Source organism: Falco biarmicus, chromosome 5 (assembly GCF_023638135.1).
Source record: "Falco biarmicus isolate bFalBia1 chromosome 5, bFalBia1.pri, whole genome shotgun sequence".
In the NCBI taxonomy this organism is placed as follows: Eukaryota; Metazoa; Chordata; class Aves; order Falconiformes; family Falconidae; genus Falco; species Falco biarmicus.
In genome coordinates, this window is record NC_079292.1 from 2,457,037 (window position 1) to 2,473,177 (window position 16,141).

Below are 16,141 nucleotides of genomic sequence, written 5' to 3' on the forward strand. Positions count from 1 at the left end.
TTGTAAACAAGCCAGCTCATAGCAAGAAATGCTAGGAACATTTGAGCTGAAATCACTCTATCCTATTTTCTGCAAAATTGCTTTTACACATACATCATTGCTCTGCTATACAGGAGAAAATATGTAGAGCATAAATATTGACATTTATATTGTCCATACTTGAGCATGCTAAAGAAATCATTATTTTTTTAAAGGCTTTCAATAAAGATGGCTGTTGTAAGGTTAAGAGAGGGAACAAACATCTTAGCAGTGCCACAGAGTACTTCTGTTTCCTTGGAGATTCCTTTTAATGTAGAAATAAGTAAGAAAAGCTCACTGTTCACAGCTACGTGCTTTTTTTAACCGGAAAGAAATATGACTATAGCACTGTCTTACTCCGATGGTGATGTTACATAGCCTTATGTCAGCGATACTCTGCTTTTAAACGCTTCCTTGGAGAATATGCACTTATTTGTAGTTGAATTCCACGTAACGAATAATAATTTCCTATTGCTATTGTCATTCATTTATTATGCATCAGTATTTCCCCTTGGTAAGAGGACTTTTGGAGAATTTTCAAATATGCAGCCAGAAAAACACTCACAAAACCACAAACTCAAAGCTGATCAGTATGGCTTGGGTATGCTATAGTGTAAAACACTTGGGTGCCCAAGGACGTGTCCAGATGTCAAACACCTCTTCTCAGAGATGTACGAGTAAGTCCCTTGTTTCAGGTGTAAGTCTGCATCACAAAATTAAACAGAAAAGTTCCAGAACAGAAATAACATAGAGGAGAGCTTGATAGCCCATGTGCAGGAGCAGTGGGCAGCCAGCCAGAGTGAGTACCAAAGGCAGAGCAAAGGAGGTCAAAGGAACAGAGAGAAATTTCATCGGGCCTGTACTACAGTACCGTACTTGAACTCCAGAAGGAGCCTGTAAACAAAAGCAGCGAGGGTAGTGAAAGGTCAGGATAGCAGTGAGGAAGAGGAAAAGCTGGAGGAGACCAGGAACACTCAGAAATGCTGCTACAGCCATGAAAGGAGCAAATGGGGCTGAGCCCAAGAGCCAGGAACTGGCAGGGAGAGGAAAAGCAGCACCAGATGTAGTCAGGTTTGCCCCGGCCTCTCCTACACCCCATGGCACTGACCGAAAATGATGCATTACGTGGTTTGCCCTTGCAGGCTGTCAGCTTATTTTCTTTCTTTATGACATTCTTCCACTTTTGCTCAGGGCACAGCACAGTGAACTCTCCCTTCACTGAGCACTAGAACTACCTGAGATTTGGTGGAAACAAATATTTAAGTCATCTTCAATAGTGTGCCCAACACACTTGCAGCATATGCAAATTCTCCTGAGCTGAGAAAGCTGGTATATAAACAAGAATCTAAGGGTCGCAGATGCTAACATTTACAATTATACTTTTCCCCTATTTAACCTATATTTCTGCTCTTTTTTAATGAAGACATTGTTCAAATCATTCAGTTGTCTGGGACAAAAGATGTGCAGCATCTGTCACTATTTGATCATACTGAATCCTGCAAAAAAAGAAATAAAAGTAGAAATTACTGGTGTGAAGCAACACATAATTTGAACCGAAGCATGTTACTGCAGATCTCATCCATAGGGAACTGTAGGAAACGGATTTGCCAGACTACCTTAAAAATGACTGCTGTGTTTTGAAATGTCGTTATTTTCAAGGGAAATAAATTTCAGTAGAGGGAGCTGTAGGACCAAGTTAGATTGAAAACGCTGAATAGCAGCCACTGCAGTAAGGTAGATAAAAAAGTATTTACATTAACATGCAGAATTATTAAACAGTGTACCAGAGAATTTATTGTCATAAAATGATTTAAACTTTAGAACTCTCCACTGCAGCTTAGGGTGCGGAGAAAGCAAGTGACGTATATAACTGCATGTAAAGGCATTGTTCGACGTTTTACTGAAAAATAATCTTCTCTTTTCCTGGATTATAGGCACTGATTTGTGATACAAAGACGCCAAAACCAAAACAAAGCTATATTTCTTTCCTTATTGAAAGTTAGTGGCAATATTTCTAACAGGGTAACTGTAGACTGCAGGTTCAGAGATTGAATCAACGTGCAATAGGCAGAGTTATCTGTGCTGTCTCCATCCCCTCGTATTTGTATGCAAAATAATCTACTTCTACCCAAAGGCAAATCTTGTGCGTGTGCAATTTTCCCTAGATGTGTCATTTTCAAGCATTATCCTTTAGACTCAACATGCAGAGCCTTTTCCCTCTCAACACTGCTCTGCCAAGGTAGGCCAGTTAGTGATGTTTGAAACACTGTCGTTTACAGATGTTGAGCATCGCTCAGTGTTGGTAAGCCTTCTCTGTACTGACACCACTGTGCCGGCAGTGTCAGCCAAGACAGAAAAACAAGACCTTGACAGGTGCCTGAACAGAGGAAAATTGAGGTTACAACAAAATATCCGATGTTATTTACAGGTCTCAGACTTCATCCAACGATGTGCCTGAATTTTTATTTAGAGTTGAGCATATCCTCCAGCAGACCCACCTAAAAGAAATACACCTTTCTCACAATTAATTCATCATGTCAAACTGCTCCCAAATACCCACAATCACAAATATGCTGTGACGCTGGGGCAGCAGCAGTAGGGCTGCTCTGTGGTCACTCCTGAGGGCTGCTTCACAGCAGTGGGGCCCTCCACGCCACATCCATGCCACCTGGCGTGGGCCACAAACCCAAAGGACAAGATTCAGCTCCTCCATCTGAACTGTTCTGCACCACAGATGCCTCTGCCCTGTATAAAAGGTTCCGAGGTGGTAACCTCTCAGCGTTGATGTTCTTCCTGCTTATTGGTAGCTGCCAACAGGCTGGTACTGGTGCAAGCAGAGAGGGGCAAAAGAGCAAACAGGAGGCTGAAGAGAGCTTTAGGTAGGAAAGCCACCACACTGTGTCCCAGTGCATCTCAGGAGTCATGCTGCCTTAGCCATTATTTAAACAAGGGAGGATGGCTCAGCTGGAGGTCACCACTCATGAGATCAGACCTGCTATGCCTTAGAGATCTGGGACTTGCAACAGAACCTCTCAACTTCCCTGGCACTACATAACTACCTACAAGTGGTTAAATTTTAGATCTTTGGCCAAAGGCTGCCATAAGATCTGGAGTGCCAGCGCACTTGTTTCCTGGCCCCCACCCTCAGCTAGGTGAGTGGGCATTGCCTTCAGTGAGCTGGCCGTGCTCAGCCCCTGCAACTCTGCCGCACAGCAGTTCACAGTCTGCAAAGTCTCTTACAGACAGCATTAATACGATCGCCATCATCTCCTCTATTTTGTATAACCTGGTTCTCCCTGTTGTTTGTTGCTCCCAATGTCAATTCAGTGTTCTGGAGGCAGAGCGTGGCTTGTATCAGCACCATCCATGAGAAGCACATCCTAGCCTGAGGTCCTTTGCACATCAGTGCTCCCGGTGAGTACAGGCCACTCCTGCTTATCAGTATGGGCTGCACAGCTGTGGAGGATACCCACGCCTTTCTCCTGGTACATACCAGCATTTCCCAGCACACATTTCAACACGCGTGAGAGACAAAAACTGCATCGCTGGCAACAGTACCTCCTCTTCTGCTAAAATGTCTGTGGCCTTAGCTCAAAGGTAATGGCTACTTTGTTTCCTGGTGGATGTCTTCTGATTTCACCTTCACATGGCCCACGGCCTGCTGGTACTAAGACATCAGTGGGTGCCAGCAGAAAGGGCACTTGCAGGGGTCATCGTGACCTGATGTGCGTTTCTCACTCTTTATGAAGACAGCAGAGAGGCATTCCCACGCAAGTGGCTTTAAGAGAAACATTAAAACCACAGTAACTGTAGATCCTGTCACCGCTGCCCTGCACTAAGAGCACGGGGGGGCATTTTCCTCTCCACAGGAAGCTCTGGCTGTCACCACTGAGGGATGTATGCTGTGTCCTGGGACTGAAGGGAATTAAAATACAACTATTTCTGCCTTTAGATGGGTATAGCCTTAATTTCCTTAGCCCCCACCCATGCCAAGTGGAGAAAGGAATTCTGGTATCTCGGTAGCCTTTGTTGGAAGGTGAAAATCAGGAACTCTGGTAGAAATCAATTCGAGTAGCAGTAGCCTCCCAACTCCCCTTGTGCATGTAATTTAAGATGCATTGTGTCAGGTTCCTTCAGTAAGGGACAGGGTGAATCAACAACCCTTTCATCACCTCCTTTTTCCTTTCTTTTAGCTCCAGTGAAAAAACTGAACACAGTCTACTCTGCTAATAAATTCCTGCCGTGCTTTTTCACAGCAGTATTACAGGACAGATTTATCCCAGACCAGTGAAATTTCCTCGCACAAATGAAGGCAAGGCAGACAACAATGGCCTTCAGTGCCAAAACCTGAGCAATTTACACAGGCGCAGTGCAACATTTTGTTGGCTGGGAGGGTGAGTTTGGAGTGCTGAGTCTGCACAGCCACAGATCTTTTGATCTTCCTGCTCGCCTCATCCGTTCCACACGAGTCCATCCAGAGGAAGCATTACTGCCTGCTGTTCCCACCGTAACAGCCTCAGGATGGACTCCTCTGAGCACAGACAGCAGCAGGACTGCTCCTCCTCACCTCACCTTCCTCCACCGAGCCTGTAAACTCTTTTATGCAGGAAAAAATGCAAGTTCTTGTTAGCTCTAAGTTTTGCCTATGCTCAGAGGAGAGCAAACAACAGAACCTGCTGTTGTGGTGAGGGAATACACCTACGTTTACTCCTGATTCCGCTACCAATCTGGTGAGGATTTTCTGAAAGCCTTTAGTAGGAAATTGCAACCACAGCAACACCTGGGTGTTCAGGTTATGCTTGTTTTCCCTAGAAGATCCCAGCATTATGAGATGAAATGGAAATGGAAAGCTCCAGCCACCCGAGATCTACTTATTTTATTGGGTCGATGCTTCTTGGGCTAGGAGCAGGGCAGCACCTACCAGCAGTGTAACCCTCAGAGTAGTTATCTATATGATAGGTATTGCTGGGGGGAGGTATCTACTCTAAATGCACCCATCAGAGCTTCAGGCAGCATTCTGTGAAAACATAGCTAGGAACTAACAGTGGCTGATTTGATTGAAGACTTTATGCAGATGCTCGTTCCTTTCTCAGAGCAACCCTGTCAATACCAGCTCTCTTGCTATAGACTCCCTTCTCTGGTGGTAAACAGAAATCAGCTTCAAACAGTTTTTCTTGACATCAATATGTGCTCGAATATTGACGGGGTTTTTTCCCTTCTCTGTCAGAATATTAATACTGTTTAGACAAAGAACAAAAGACTGAGAGGGAACACAACAGCATAGGTAAGAGGTTCCCCCGAAGGCAACGAGCCATTCTCTGTGCCCACCGAGGACAGAGCAAGCATGCTTTATGTACAGCAAGGGAGATTCAGTTAAATAAGAAACCAAAGTTATCTAACTTTAAAAATATTTAAGCAATCTATTGTGATGGCTAAACTGACTTGCAGAATATACATCACTGAAAGCTCAGAAGAATAGGTTACACAAACATGCACCAGGAATAGCACAGGTATTTCTGTTTGCAATCATTTTCCGTGGGGAACTCCTTGATGTTACAGGGTCTATGGAGCAGACCCTTAGCTGGTGTGAGTTGCTAACCCACCGCCTTAACCTCAGCAGCACTGAAGTACTAACCTCGCATTTCTTCTTGCTGTACAATCTCCCCTTCCCTAAATACAGCTGCTAAATATTAACATGGAAAATAAATATTTGGCAGATTTGACTGAACAGTCATTTCAGAATGCAGCACATTGCTACAAGAAGCTGCTCTCCTCTAACACCTCTTCTAGCGCTGCCGCTATTTTGGTAAAGTTTGTGAGCGGAGATACAGAGCATGACACAACATTTTTTTTAAACATATGTCTTCACAACAGTGATAAACCTTTTATTCTGTCTACTAGTTGTAAACAGTCAAACTTCTAGCAATCCACTCAAACCTTTAGTGCTAGCTTTACTGTGCAGTTATAGTACACGTGCCTGGGCAGTGCTTTCCAGCAAAATAAATAAATGTATCTGTATTTTGGTTTCCTATTTCTTTTTTCATTCCTCTTCTTTTTAAAATTTGTTTTGCATTTGTTCTCTCTCATCCTTTCCAGAATGTGTTCTCCATGGATTTTTTAATTTGCATCACCTCTGTTATCATTTCAGTATTTTTCCTTTATGAATAATTATTTTTCCCCTTCTATTTTTTCCCTGTTCTATGCTATCGAAGTCTTCCGTACATAACAAAAAAAGAGAAAAAAACCTATTCATTTTATTTATTGCTGGAGGATTACTATGAAATACGGCACAAAATTGCACTTTAGGTGAAATAGCTACCAACAAGAGCAAGTCACCCTTTCAGACATCTAAGTCTTAAAGGAGCAAACATCTTTTTGGAAGACAACTTCTCGCTGGCAATATTGGTAGGCACATATTATTTCTCAACAGTAGGAAACAGAATAATAAAAAATTTGTTAATCCTCTCATTGCAGAGGATTTGAAAGGCATGACTGATTGCAGAGTGAATGCCCCACCCCCTTCTAATTAATAGGACTAGTCACACATTAATTAAGAACATGCATAAGCCTTTGCAAGATGTACATCATGTGCATGTCAGTTGGTAAGACAGAAGTCTGGGGAGACTTGCTTCATTATGGACAGAATTCATTTACTGCAACTTAAGTAAATTTAACAGATTCTAACCGGTGTTTAACTATCCTGTTGAAAATTCGAAATAAGAGCAATGTGACTAATGAGAATAAAAATGATGAATTCACATCACTCATGTACTTCATAGGGATTAAGGCAGGAGTTCTAGGGAAATACTGGAATTGCAAGACACAGAAATTTCTGATTTTACATACTGTCTTCCCTGCAAACATTGCCTCATTGCATAACTGCATGTGGTGTGTTGACCTTGGCTGCCGGTCAGGCGCCTGCCCAGCTGCTCTGTCCCTCTCCCTCCTCAGCAGGACAAGGTGACAGAATACGACTGGAAGCCCGTGGGTCGTGATAAGGACACAGAGATCACTCAGCAACTACAGACAGAGGCAAAACAGACTTAACTTGGGGAGAGTTTAGTTTAATTTATCGCCAATTAGTAACAGATAGCCAGAAATAACAAATAAACCCAAAACCAAAACCACCTCATCCCCTCTTCCCTCCCTGCCTTCTTCCCAGGCTCAGCTTCACTTCTGACTCTTCTACCTCCTCCCCTCACCTTGAGCAGTGCAGGGGGATGAGAAATGAGGGCTGGGGTCAATTGGTAACACTTCATCTCTCCTGCTCCTTCATCCTTCCTGAACTTCTCCCACCCAGGTCCCCCACAGTTCCTGCCAGAAAAGCTGCTCGTGTATTTGCTCCTCTCCACATCTGCAGCTCCTGCCAGGAAACTTGCTCCAGCACGGGCTCTCCACAGGCTGCAGCTTCCTTCAGGACACATCCACCTGCCCCGACATGGGGTCCGACATGGGCTGCAGGTGGGGATCTGCTCCACCGTGGATCTCTGTGGGCTGCAGGGGGACAGCCTGCCTCACCAGGGTCTTTGCCACCGCAGGCTGCAGGGGAATCTCTTTCGGTGCCTGGAGCACCTCCTGCCCTCCTTCTGCACTGATGGGGATGGCTGCAGGGCTGGGTTTGGTTTTTTTTTATTTCCCCCTCAGTCCTTTTACAGCTGCTGTGCAGCGTTTTTTACCTTTTCTTAAATATGCTGTCACAGAAGTGCTACCAACATCACCCATCAGCTCAGCTTGGGCCAGCAGCAGGCTCACCTTGGAGCGGGCTGGAGCTGACCCCGTCTGACATGGGGGCAGCTCCTGGCGTCTTCGCACAGAAGCCACCCATGCAGCCCCCCCGCTAGCAAAACCTTGCCACATAAACGCAACACACTTAAACAGAAGTCTCTACCTCTGAAAACCACGCTTTCCCTCTGCGCACGATGTTCATCATCATCAAAAACGTTGAACATGTTTTACCTATTAGAATACGTGCTGCCTCTGTAATAATTATTGCAATGTAATTCTAAAAATAACCTATTTACTATATATTCTTTATCGTATAACGTGTATTTGATGCTCAGAACAGTAGTTTTCTTTCACTTCTTGTAGTTTAGATTTTTCCATAAGAAGCAACTCTAAATACTTGCATTATAAGTTTTTTCTCCCCGCTTCAATCTTTAGTTTACCTTGGTAGAGTTGCTTAGTTTTAGTGTAAGTCCAGCTTCACTAGTGGCTTTCCTTCCCTCAGTGTTTGTCCACACTCACACTTGCTACAGAGCTGTGGTCAACCCAGATGAAAACTTATGGATTACTCTCCACCTAGTTTCATCTGCCCACACTGGTTACACTGAGCACACTTCAGCCAGGTTTCTGCTGAAGAAAGGTAGATATTTTTCAAATGAAGTTGTGAAAAGAAAAAAAAAACCCACACTGTATTGCTGTATGACATACTTTATTTTTTCAATGAAATGCCCTAATGTCATACAACTGAACACATTTTCTAATCTTGAAGCCAGCAAGATTGGGAAAAAAACCCACCGACCTTGAACTTGGTTTTCCTATACATAGTTTCCATACTGAGGCTACATTCAGAGAAAAAAAACTAGAATTAAAACATTACTTATGTGGCCCTCTTCTTAAAAATAAGCTGGACATGTCACACAACTCACATACGGTACTTTGCTAGTACAATATGCTACAAATAGAATTATTCAAACGCAGCTATGCAGCTTTTCTATTTCCTAAGATGTTTTCATTGCAATGCCTTTATTATTTACTTCACACTTCATTACCATACTACAGAATGATCTTTCCTCTTCCTTTTCTGGTGGCTTGCTTCTCAGAAGAGGGCTTTTCACGGCAGCTTTCTTTGGAAACACCAAGCACTCTGTTCCAGATATTAAAAATATTCAGAGCATTTCAATATACATTCACAATGAGATTAAGCCTCCGTTTTTCAAGTAAGGGCCTCACAACTTGCTAATAAACCAATGGAAAGAGCTGGTTAGTATTTACTCCCGTTCTCGTTTACGAAAACATGATCTGGATAGCTGTAATGCCTCATAAATGCCCTCCTCCGTTGGTAAGCTGAGCGTGCGCCATCACATCCTGCACAAGAATTACAGTAACTTGAAGTCTGTGTTCTCTCACAATATTCATGGGTAGACCCCAATAACCGCAGAACTTTTAAAACAAATGACACTTTCCAAAAATATTTGCATTTTAAGAACCGCATAATCTCATTTTAAATGGGGTTCTTGGTTCAAAAGTACTATTTCACTTATTAAACATGGCTTTAAAAATACAGTATACATAACACATATTACAGATGTCTGAAAAGCATTGGATTAATGAACGTTTCAACCCATTGCGTTAACAAGGAAAGTAAACAGCAGTACTTTTGGAAAGATATTATAGTATTTCTCTGAAATACTATATAAACAAAGAACAGCTCCTAAACTTTGTATGACTACATTTTAAGCAAATATAATTTGCAAGTGCTTTTTGTCATATAGAGCAGTATGAATAATACTTTGTAGCAAAGGTGTAGCACACCATTTTGATACTACACAAAAATGGAATGCAAGTAATTTCAATAGAAAAAATTGCCATTTATAACAATTTTCAAGTGCTTCAGTAATAAAATGACCAATCACTATGGCTTACACAGACCAAATACACAAGAGACATGAAACTAATACAAGCTGAATGACAGAAGTGCCAACAAATACACATGAATAGAGAATCATTAGCTCTTCAGACAAAAAAAAAAAATACAATTTTTAAAGAGAACTACACACTTCAGATAGAAAAGAGCAGGGGCTAACTTCTGATCCTCAAACAGGAATAAATTTGCACAACAGCAGCAAAGTTTAGCCCCAAGCCTACACACAGAACATGTATGTGGCACAATACACAAATCCATACACAAATTAAATAATCTCTCCATAGCTACATCTGATAGTCTAATGGGTTTTTGCTATAAAAACAAATCAGCACAGTGAATTTGTGATTTATCAGATGCCAGTTTCCTCCCTTGACTTCACAAAACAAATTATTGCATATTTAAATAAAAATTACTAAAAAACACTTTCAAGCATCAAATCATATTTTTAAACTTAACATTCAAACATCTTATTTTGCAAAGACATTTTAACATATGTAGTAGAATCTCCAAAGAATTGTGAACTGAAGTGGGAATCTTTTCACATATGTTAATTTTAGATATTTTAAAAAACCTAAAACTTGCTGGTGTTTCAGAAGATATTTTCTCCTTAGCCTGTTCCTTCCCGTTATTATATAACTATCCCTGCAAGTTGCTTGCAAGACATTTCAGTTGCAGTGTGTACTATTTGGTATCATCCAAGACATCATAAAACCTTTTCTAATCCCAAAAAGCATCATGCAAAGAAGCCTTTGTAAATAGAATATATAGATAAGGTACCATCTGTATACAGATGTGCTTTTATTTTTCGAAGTATTCCTAAACCATTATTGTTATTACTTAAAGCCAGGAATGTGGTTTTGAATTGCATTGATAAGTTGCAAGGTATAGTCAGAATTACAAAATGAAAGATTTTACTTATAAAAAAACACTTTTGTTGTCCAGCATTTAAGCCACATGCAACTACATAACGCTCCCATCAGGAAATGCCTTCTTAGACACTGAAAATACCTTGTCTTGATATATTGGTTTGATGACAATGGAAAGACCAATGTTTTATAACATTTATATATTACTGCAACACAACTCCTAAATTAGCTCTCTAGAAAAGCACAGAGAATTCATCAGTCATCATAAATACGTATATATACACCAATCCTCTCTTTTCTAACGTAACTTAGATTACATTGCTCCAAGATTTATTTTCATTATTACAACGTTTTTTTTTAAAAATGACAAAATGCAGTAAGATGCCTGAAATTATTATGAAGCCATTAAAAAAAAAATCTAAAATTTTAAAATACTTGTCAATTTGACTAAAATGCATATTTACTCAATTTCCTTGAGCTTTTATGTTTTCTTCTCCCCACTGGAGGAACAATGTCTATAGTGATTGTTCAACACTACTCTGGCTGTAGGCAGCTTCATCATTACAGTTCTTCTCAATTCCCCTTGCAAACAGTTTCATTAACTGGCAGTGAACCCTGAAAAATATGGAAAACAATAAGAAATAAATGGGTACAGCATATTCAGTTCTCATAATCCATTAATTTCCAGCAGTTGTGCAAAGTTCCTTGCTCCAGACTACAGAAACCACTGTCTCATTCTTGCTACAATCCTGCCCTGCAAAGGCGGCTGGATGCTTTCATGCATCCATCACCCCTGTTACTCCTCTTTTCCACACAAAAAGTTCTATGAGGCACTTAGATAAGCTAATCTTATACGATACACAATATCTATAAAAATCAGGCTGGACTGCTAAGTAATTATGGTTTAATGGAACATTTGCATGTAAATATTTCATATTGTGGTTTTGGTTCCCTTTGTTCTAAAAACAAAAACCAAAAACAATCCACCAAAAAAAAAATCCCAAACAAAAAAAGAAAAAAAGACCTTCAAGTTTCATAGATCTCTGTTCCCTTCCTAATTTGATTATCTGCACAATTGCAAACTTCTTTCTCTGTATGCCAAGGCTGGAGATAAGATTCTGTGCTGTGTGTCAAAACCCACAAAGTATGGGACACACTCAGAATTTCTGTAAGACAAAGCAGCTTACTAAGGCTTAAGTTTAATAGGAAAAGCTACTGCTCAGAGTAGCGAGGTACTCCACTCATTTAATAGGAATCCTCCCAACACTACCTTCACCTTCAGTACTTCAAAGCACATAATACCAGTTTCCCAGGAAGTAAGTATGGCTTCAAAGGTACAGCCACTCGAGTGATCCCTTACAATATACATGGTTGGAGCACTCTCTGGAAAGGACCCAAAAAAGTAACAAAAATAATTAAGTTTATTATCAGAAGTCTCAAATTTGGTATACAGAGGCACCTTTTTTTGGATGTATATATGAGCTTCTTTAAAAACAATGAAAGGGCTTAAGGTTTTCTAGTATATGGACAGAAAAATCAATGCTTACCTCACTTCAATTGCTGAACTGTCCAGAGTTTCTCCATCACAATTCCAGGTGCTATTAGCAATATTACAGCAACAGGCTGGATGATCTCTGCAGAACTGGCCAAAACGTTTCTTTCCTATGACTGTGACATTGCTTTCGTTATCTTCCGAAAGCTTTGATGTAAATTGAAAACTCTTCACCCGATAAACATCTACAAATGAGAAGTCAAACTACAAAGAAAAAATAAATCAAAACAGGCAATTACAGTTAGTTAAATACATTTGACATGTAAAAATCTCAGCATGCAGCATTTTGCATCTGAGAGAGTCTGCCCACTCCAATTTTCTAGACAAGCTTACCTGAGGCATAGAGTAATTTTTGTTTTTAAAAAACTGCACAAGTCAGAAACAATATAGCCAAAATGGAACCTTACTTTTCACTGGTCCTCTTCAAGCAGCTGCAATATTGCCACTTTATAGTCAGGTAACACGTTCTCAGATTATGAGTAAATGGGGTATAAAAACTATTAAAAATAATCTATAAAAGCTATAATAACGTGGAATCAAAGTCAAAAAGGTTTGGATTGGATCTTTGTACCATCCTCAGGACCTTTTCAGCTTCAGTTCTTAAGACACAAAGAAGGCTTTTCTGAAATCCTTCTGCTTCTGCATTTGGAACAATGCTCTGAGGTAAGAATCCCTGTGGTGGTCTGATCACACACCACAGAGCTGGGTGTATGTGAAAATTAGAGGACAATATTATTACATTCCAACAAAATAAAAATAGTTTAAACTAGTTAATTCAGCTAGAAAAAGTAGGACAATTAAGAAATTGCTCTTATAACAGAGGTTGTGGATTTACACTACAATATTGTACATATGCTTTAAATTAGGCTTTGCAAATTAAAGGAACAATCAAATTAAAGGGTGCCCCCACACACCCCGAAAGCAATTTAAATGATATGGAATTAAACATTTAGCAAGCTATAATAAATACAAGCATGTAATTTAGCAAAAGCAACAGAGTATGTCTGCGTGCATCTATAGGAAGGGAATGGCAAGGAAGCAAAAGTGAACAAAGAAACAGCTTACTCATAAACCAGTCTGTATTAATATACAGTCACCCTTGTCTTCCTTTTTCTTTTTATATTAAGCTTTCAAACAGGGTTTCCCACTATTATCGTAGGCACTAACCTGAAGTGAGGACATACGTACAACCCTGCATTTAATCTACACTGCAAAACCAACGTACCCCAGAGAGAACAGCTGGGAAGCACTGGAAGGCAAACGGCCACAGTGGCAATCACAAAAAGCATCAGAGTTGAAGGGACCTCCTAGGTCTTAAGTTCCCTTGGCTTATAACCATAAACAAACTGTGAAGTTGTCAAACTCCGCACTTGGAAGCAGTGGCTCACGGACACAACAAAGTTCACTAAGCACTAATCCAGTCCGAACAGCTTAGTGGCAAAACCTGGTATCCACAGCTTCGCAGAGCCCCCCATGAATGCTCGGGTGTTTCAAGTCTAAGCAGAATGTAGTCTCTTGGCAAATGTTGAAGGCCACTAGAAAGGTAGCCAGGGAAGGCTTCAAATAATCAAAAATATTAAGGGAACAGTGAGAAGAAGTGGGAAGGAGTGAAGGGAAGAAGAGGAGACTGAGAACAGCGGGAAGGAGGAATACAGATACACATACACAATGTCCCAGGGAGTGGTAATAAGGAAATGCAGGAGACAATCTATACTAATTCTTCAACCGAGAAGGAAGAATAGCATCATAAACAAGTGAGATTTATTATTGCTTTTATAACTAGGTATAACATTAGTCCATTGCTAGATAATTTCCAGAACACATTAATAGTATTGGGCTGTGACAAATATTAAATGTGTGTATTCACAGCCATAGCTCTGGTTTCAGCAGATACTACAATCCAAAGCAGCGATGAATCTTCTCTTGTAGTCTATCCTGACAGCTACGACATATGCAAGGAATAACTTTGAAGCTGAATGCATAAAGTTTATATGCTGGCCACATGCATGTAGTAAAATCCTGCTAAAAGTCTGCAGTTTACAATCAAATTGCAGTTCTGGCAACTTTCTTCTAAACCATATTTTCATACGGTTTACAAAAAGTGATTTATTATTCTTCACTATACCTTCTATCTCAGATAAACTGCTCACAGCAGTGTAATGTTTCATGACAAATATGTGGGGGCACAGTTGTGATAAAATCACTTCAAATATTGTCCAAAGAGCAAATATATGGAAAATGTTATGAAACAGAATTCAATTAGCAAAAGTGGAATTTTGTTAATTTTGTTAGAATGCTATGGCCAAATACTTGACCTAGCTGAAACGATTTCATTTTTTTTTTAAATGGTACACATGTTGAGATTGTGTCATCCAGAAAGAACCAACTAAACAGAACAGAACAAAAAAAACCCCAAACCAAAACAAAAAAACCCCACAACACCTGCTTTGTAGAGGTTCTTTTTGTCATAGAAGAATATCAATATTTACAACTTAGACTGACTCTGGAGAATTCATTGTCAGAGGGAATACACACCTGATCATGTTGGTTTCTATGTCTGACAAGATACCGTAAAAAATCCAGTCTGGAGCATTTACGAACTAGAATGAGGTCAGCTGAACCGTCTGCCAAATGAGCTGCTGGTGAAAGACCTTTTGGACTTCGTGGACAGGAACAGCTCATATTTACTGAATTGATGGCTAGAAATTTCCCTTTAATAACCTTCCATTCTTCTTCATCTTCTGAAACATATTAAAGGCATAGAGATAGACTGTTACTTGATCCACTCACAAGCACACTAAAAAACAATCATTCTTGGCAACTTAAAAGTATTCACTGGGCATATTCATGCACTGTCAATAAATACTTAAAATACATTGCATTTTAAAAGATCTATTTTTCATACACTAATAGAAAAAGTTGCTTTCTCCCTTCACAGACTGCGATTATGTACTAAAACTGCCCACCATTTCTGATAGATGCATGTCAAATTCAGGATCAATGCCGTTAAGGTAAACCCATGAAGCCTTAGGCAGGGAAAAAGACAGAGGCAAGTTAAAATTCTTGTAGTGTGAAAGTTCAGAGGGATTTTTAAGTTTTAAAAGATTTTATTCTTGCTCTCCCACGTGTTCATCTTAAATAAACAATGACACAAAGACAGTGGTTTAGTATTTGGTGTCTAAATCAATATTCCTCTTCTGCCTCAGTGCCACAAATTATATTAAAAAAAAAAAAATACAAAAAGGGAAGAGATGACTTGGGGTTTAGCAAGGACCAGCAGGCAGCAGATCAGAAGTCTGTTTCCACCCAAACTCCAAGCCCAAATGTCTGAAGATGAATACTACAAGGGAGTTGAACAGAGATTTCTGGAAAACACCACAAAAGTCTGCTTTCAACTTTGTTGTGAAACTGTTCTGTTAAGAGATTAGACCTAGACAGCTTAAACGTTCGATGGCCTCAATACTCTCAAGAGGCAGAGGAATTTTCTGTTAATGAAGAAACACTGGCAGGATGTCCCGGTTTCAGCTGGGATAGATTTAATTTTCTTCTTAGTAGCTGGTGCAGGGCTGTGTTTTGGATTTGGGGTTAGAACAATGATGACAATATACTGATGTTTTTAGCTATTGCTACATGATGCTTACCCTAAGTCAAGGACTTTTCAGTTTTAGGCCCTACCCGCAAGAATGCTGGAGGGCACAAGAAAACTGGGAAGGGACACAGCCAGGACAGTGGACCCAAACTAGCCCAAGGGATATTCCATACCATATGGTGTCATGTCGTGAGTATATAAGCTGGGGGAAGAAGGGGGGGATGGGACATTTGGCATTATGGCATTTGTCTTCCAAAACCACCACGAGGTGTAATGCAGCCCTAGCCTTCCTGGAGATGGCTGAAATTCCTTGCTTTGCTTTGCTTGCGTGGGCTTTTGCTTTCCCTATTAAACTGTCTTTATCTCAACCCACAAGCTTTCTCGGTGTTACCATTCTGTTTCTCTCCCCCATCCCACCAGGTGGGGAGTGAGTGAGTGGCTGTGTGGGGCTTAGTTGCCGGCTGGGGTTA

The 16,141-nt window shown here is 40.4% G+C and overlaps 1 protein-coding gene across 5 annotated transcripts in view; it reads right to left on the bottom strand.

Moving 5' to 3' along the window:
* Positions 1 to 8,430: 8,430 nt before the first annotated feature.
* The window catches only part of CERK (ceramide kinase), a 39,523-nt gene continuing 31,812 nt past the window's right edge, over positions 8,431 to 16,141 (bottom strand). For 4 of the 5 annotated variants that reach the window (XM_056341122.1, XM_056341124.1, XM_056341126.1 and 1 more), the window contains 3 exons: positions 14,618 to 14,823; positions 12,078 to 12,286; positions 8,431 to 11,145 (listed from right to left, as the gene is read on the bottom strand). In XM_056341122.1, coding sequence (XP_056197097.1) covers positions 11,046 to 11,145; positions 12,078 to 12,286; positions 14,618 to 14,823 — 515 coding nt within the window. In that variant the 3' untranslated portion in view covers positions 8,431 to 11,045. The remainder of the gene's footprint in view (positions 11,146 to 12,077; positions 12,287 to 14,617; positions 14,824 to 16,141) is intronic. The other variant, XM_056341123.1, reaches the window with a different exon arrangement.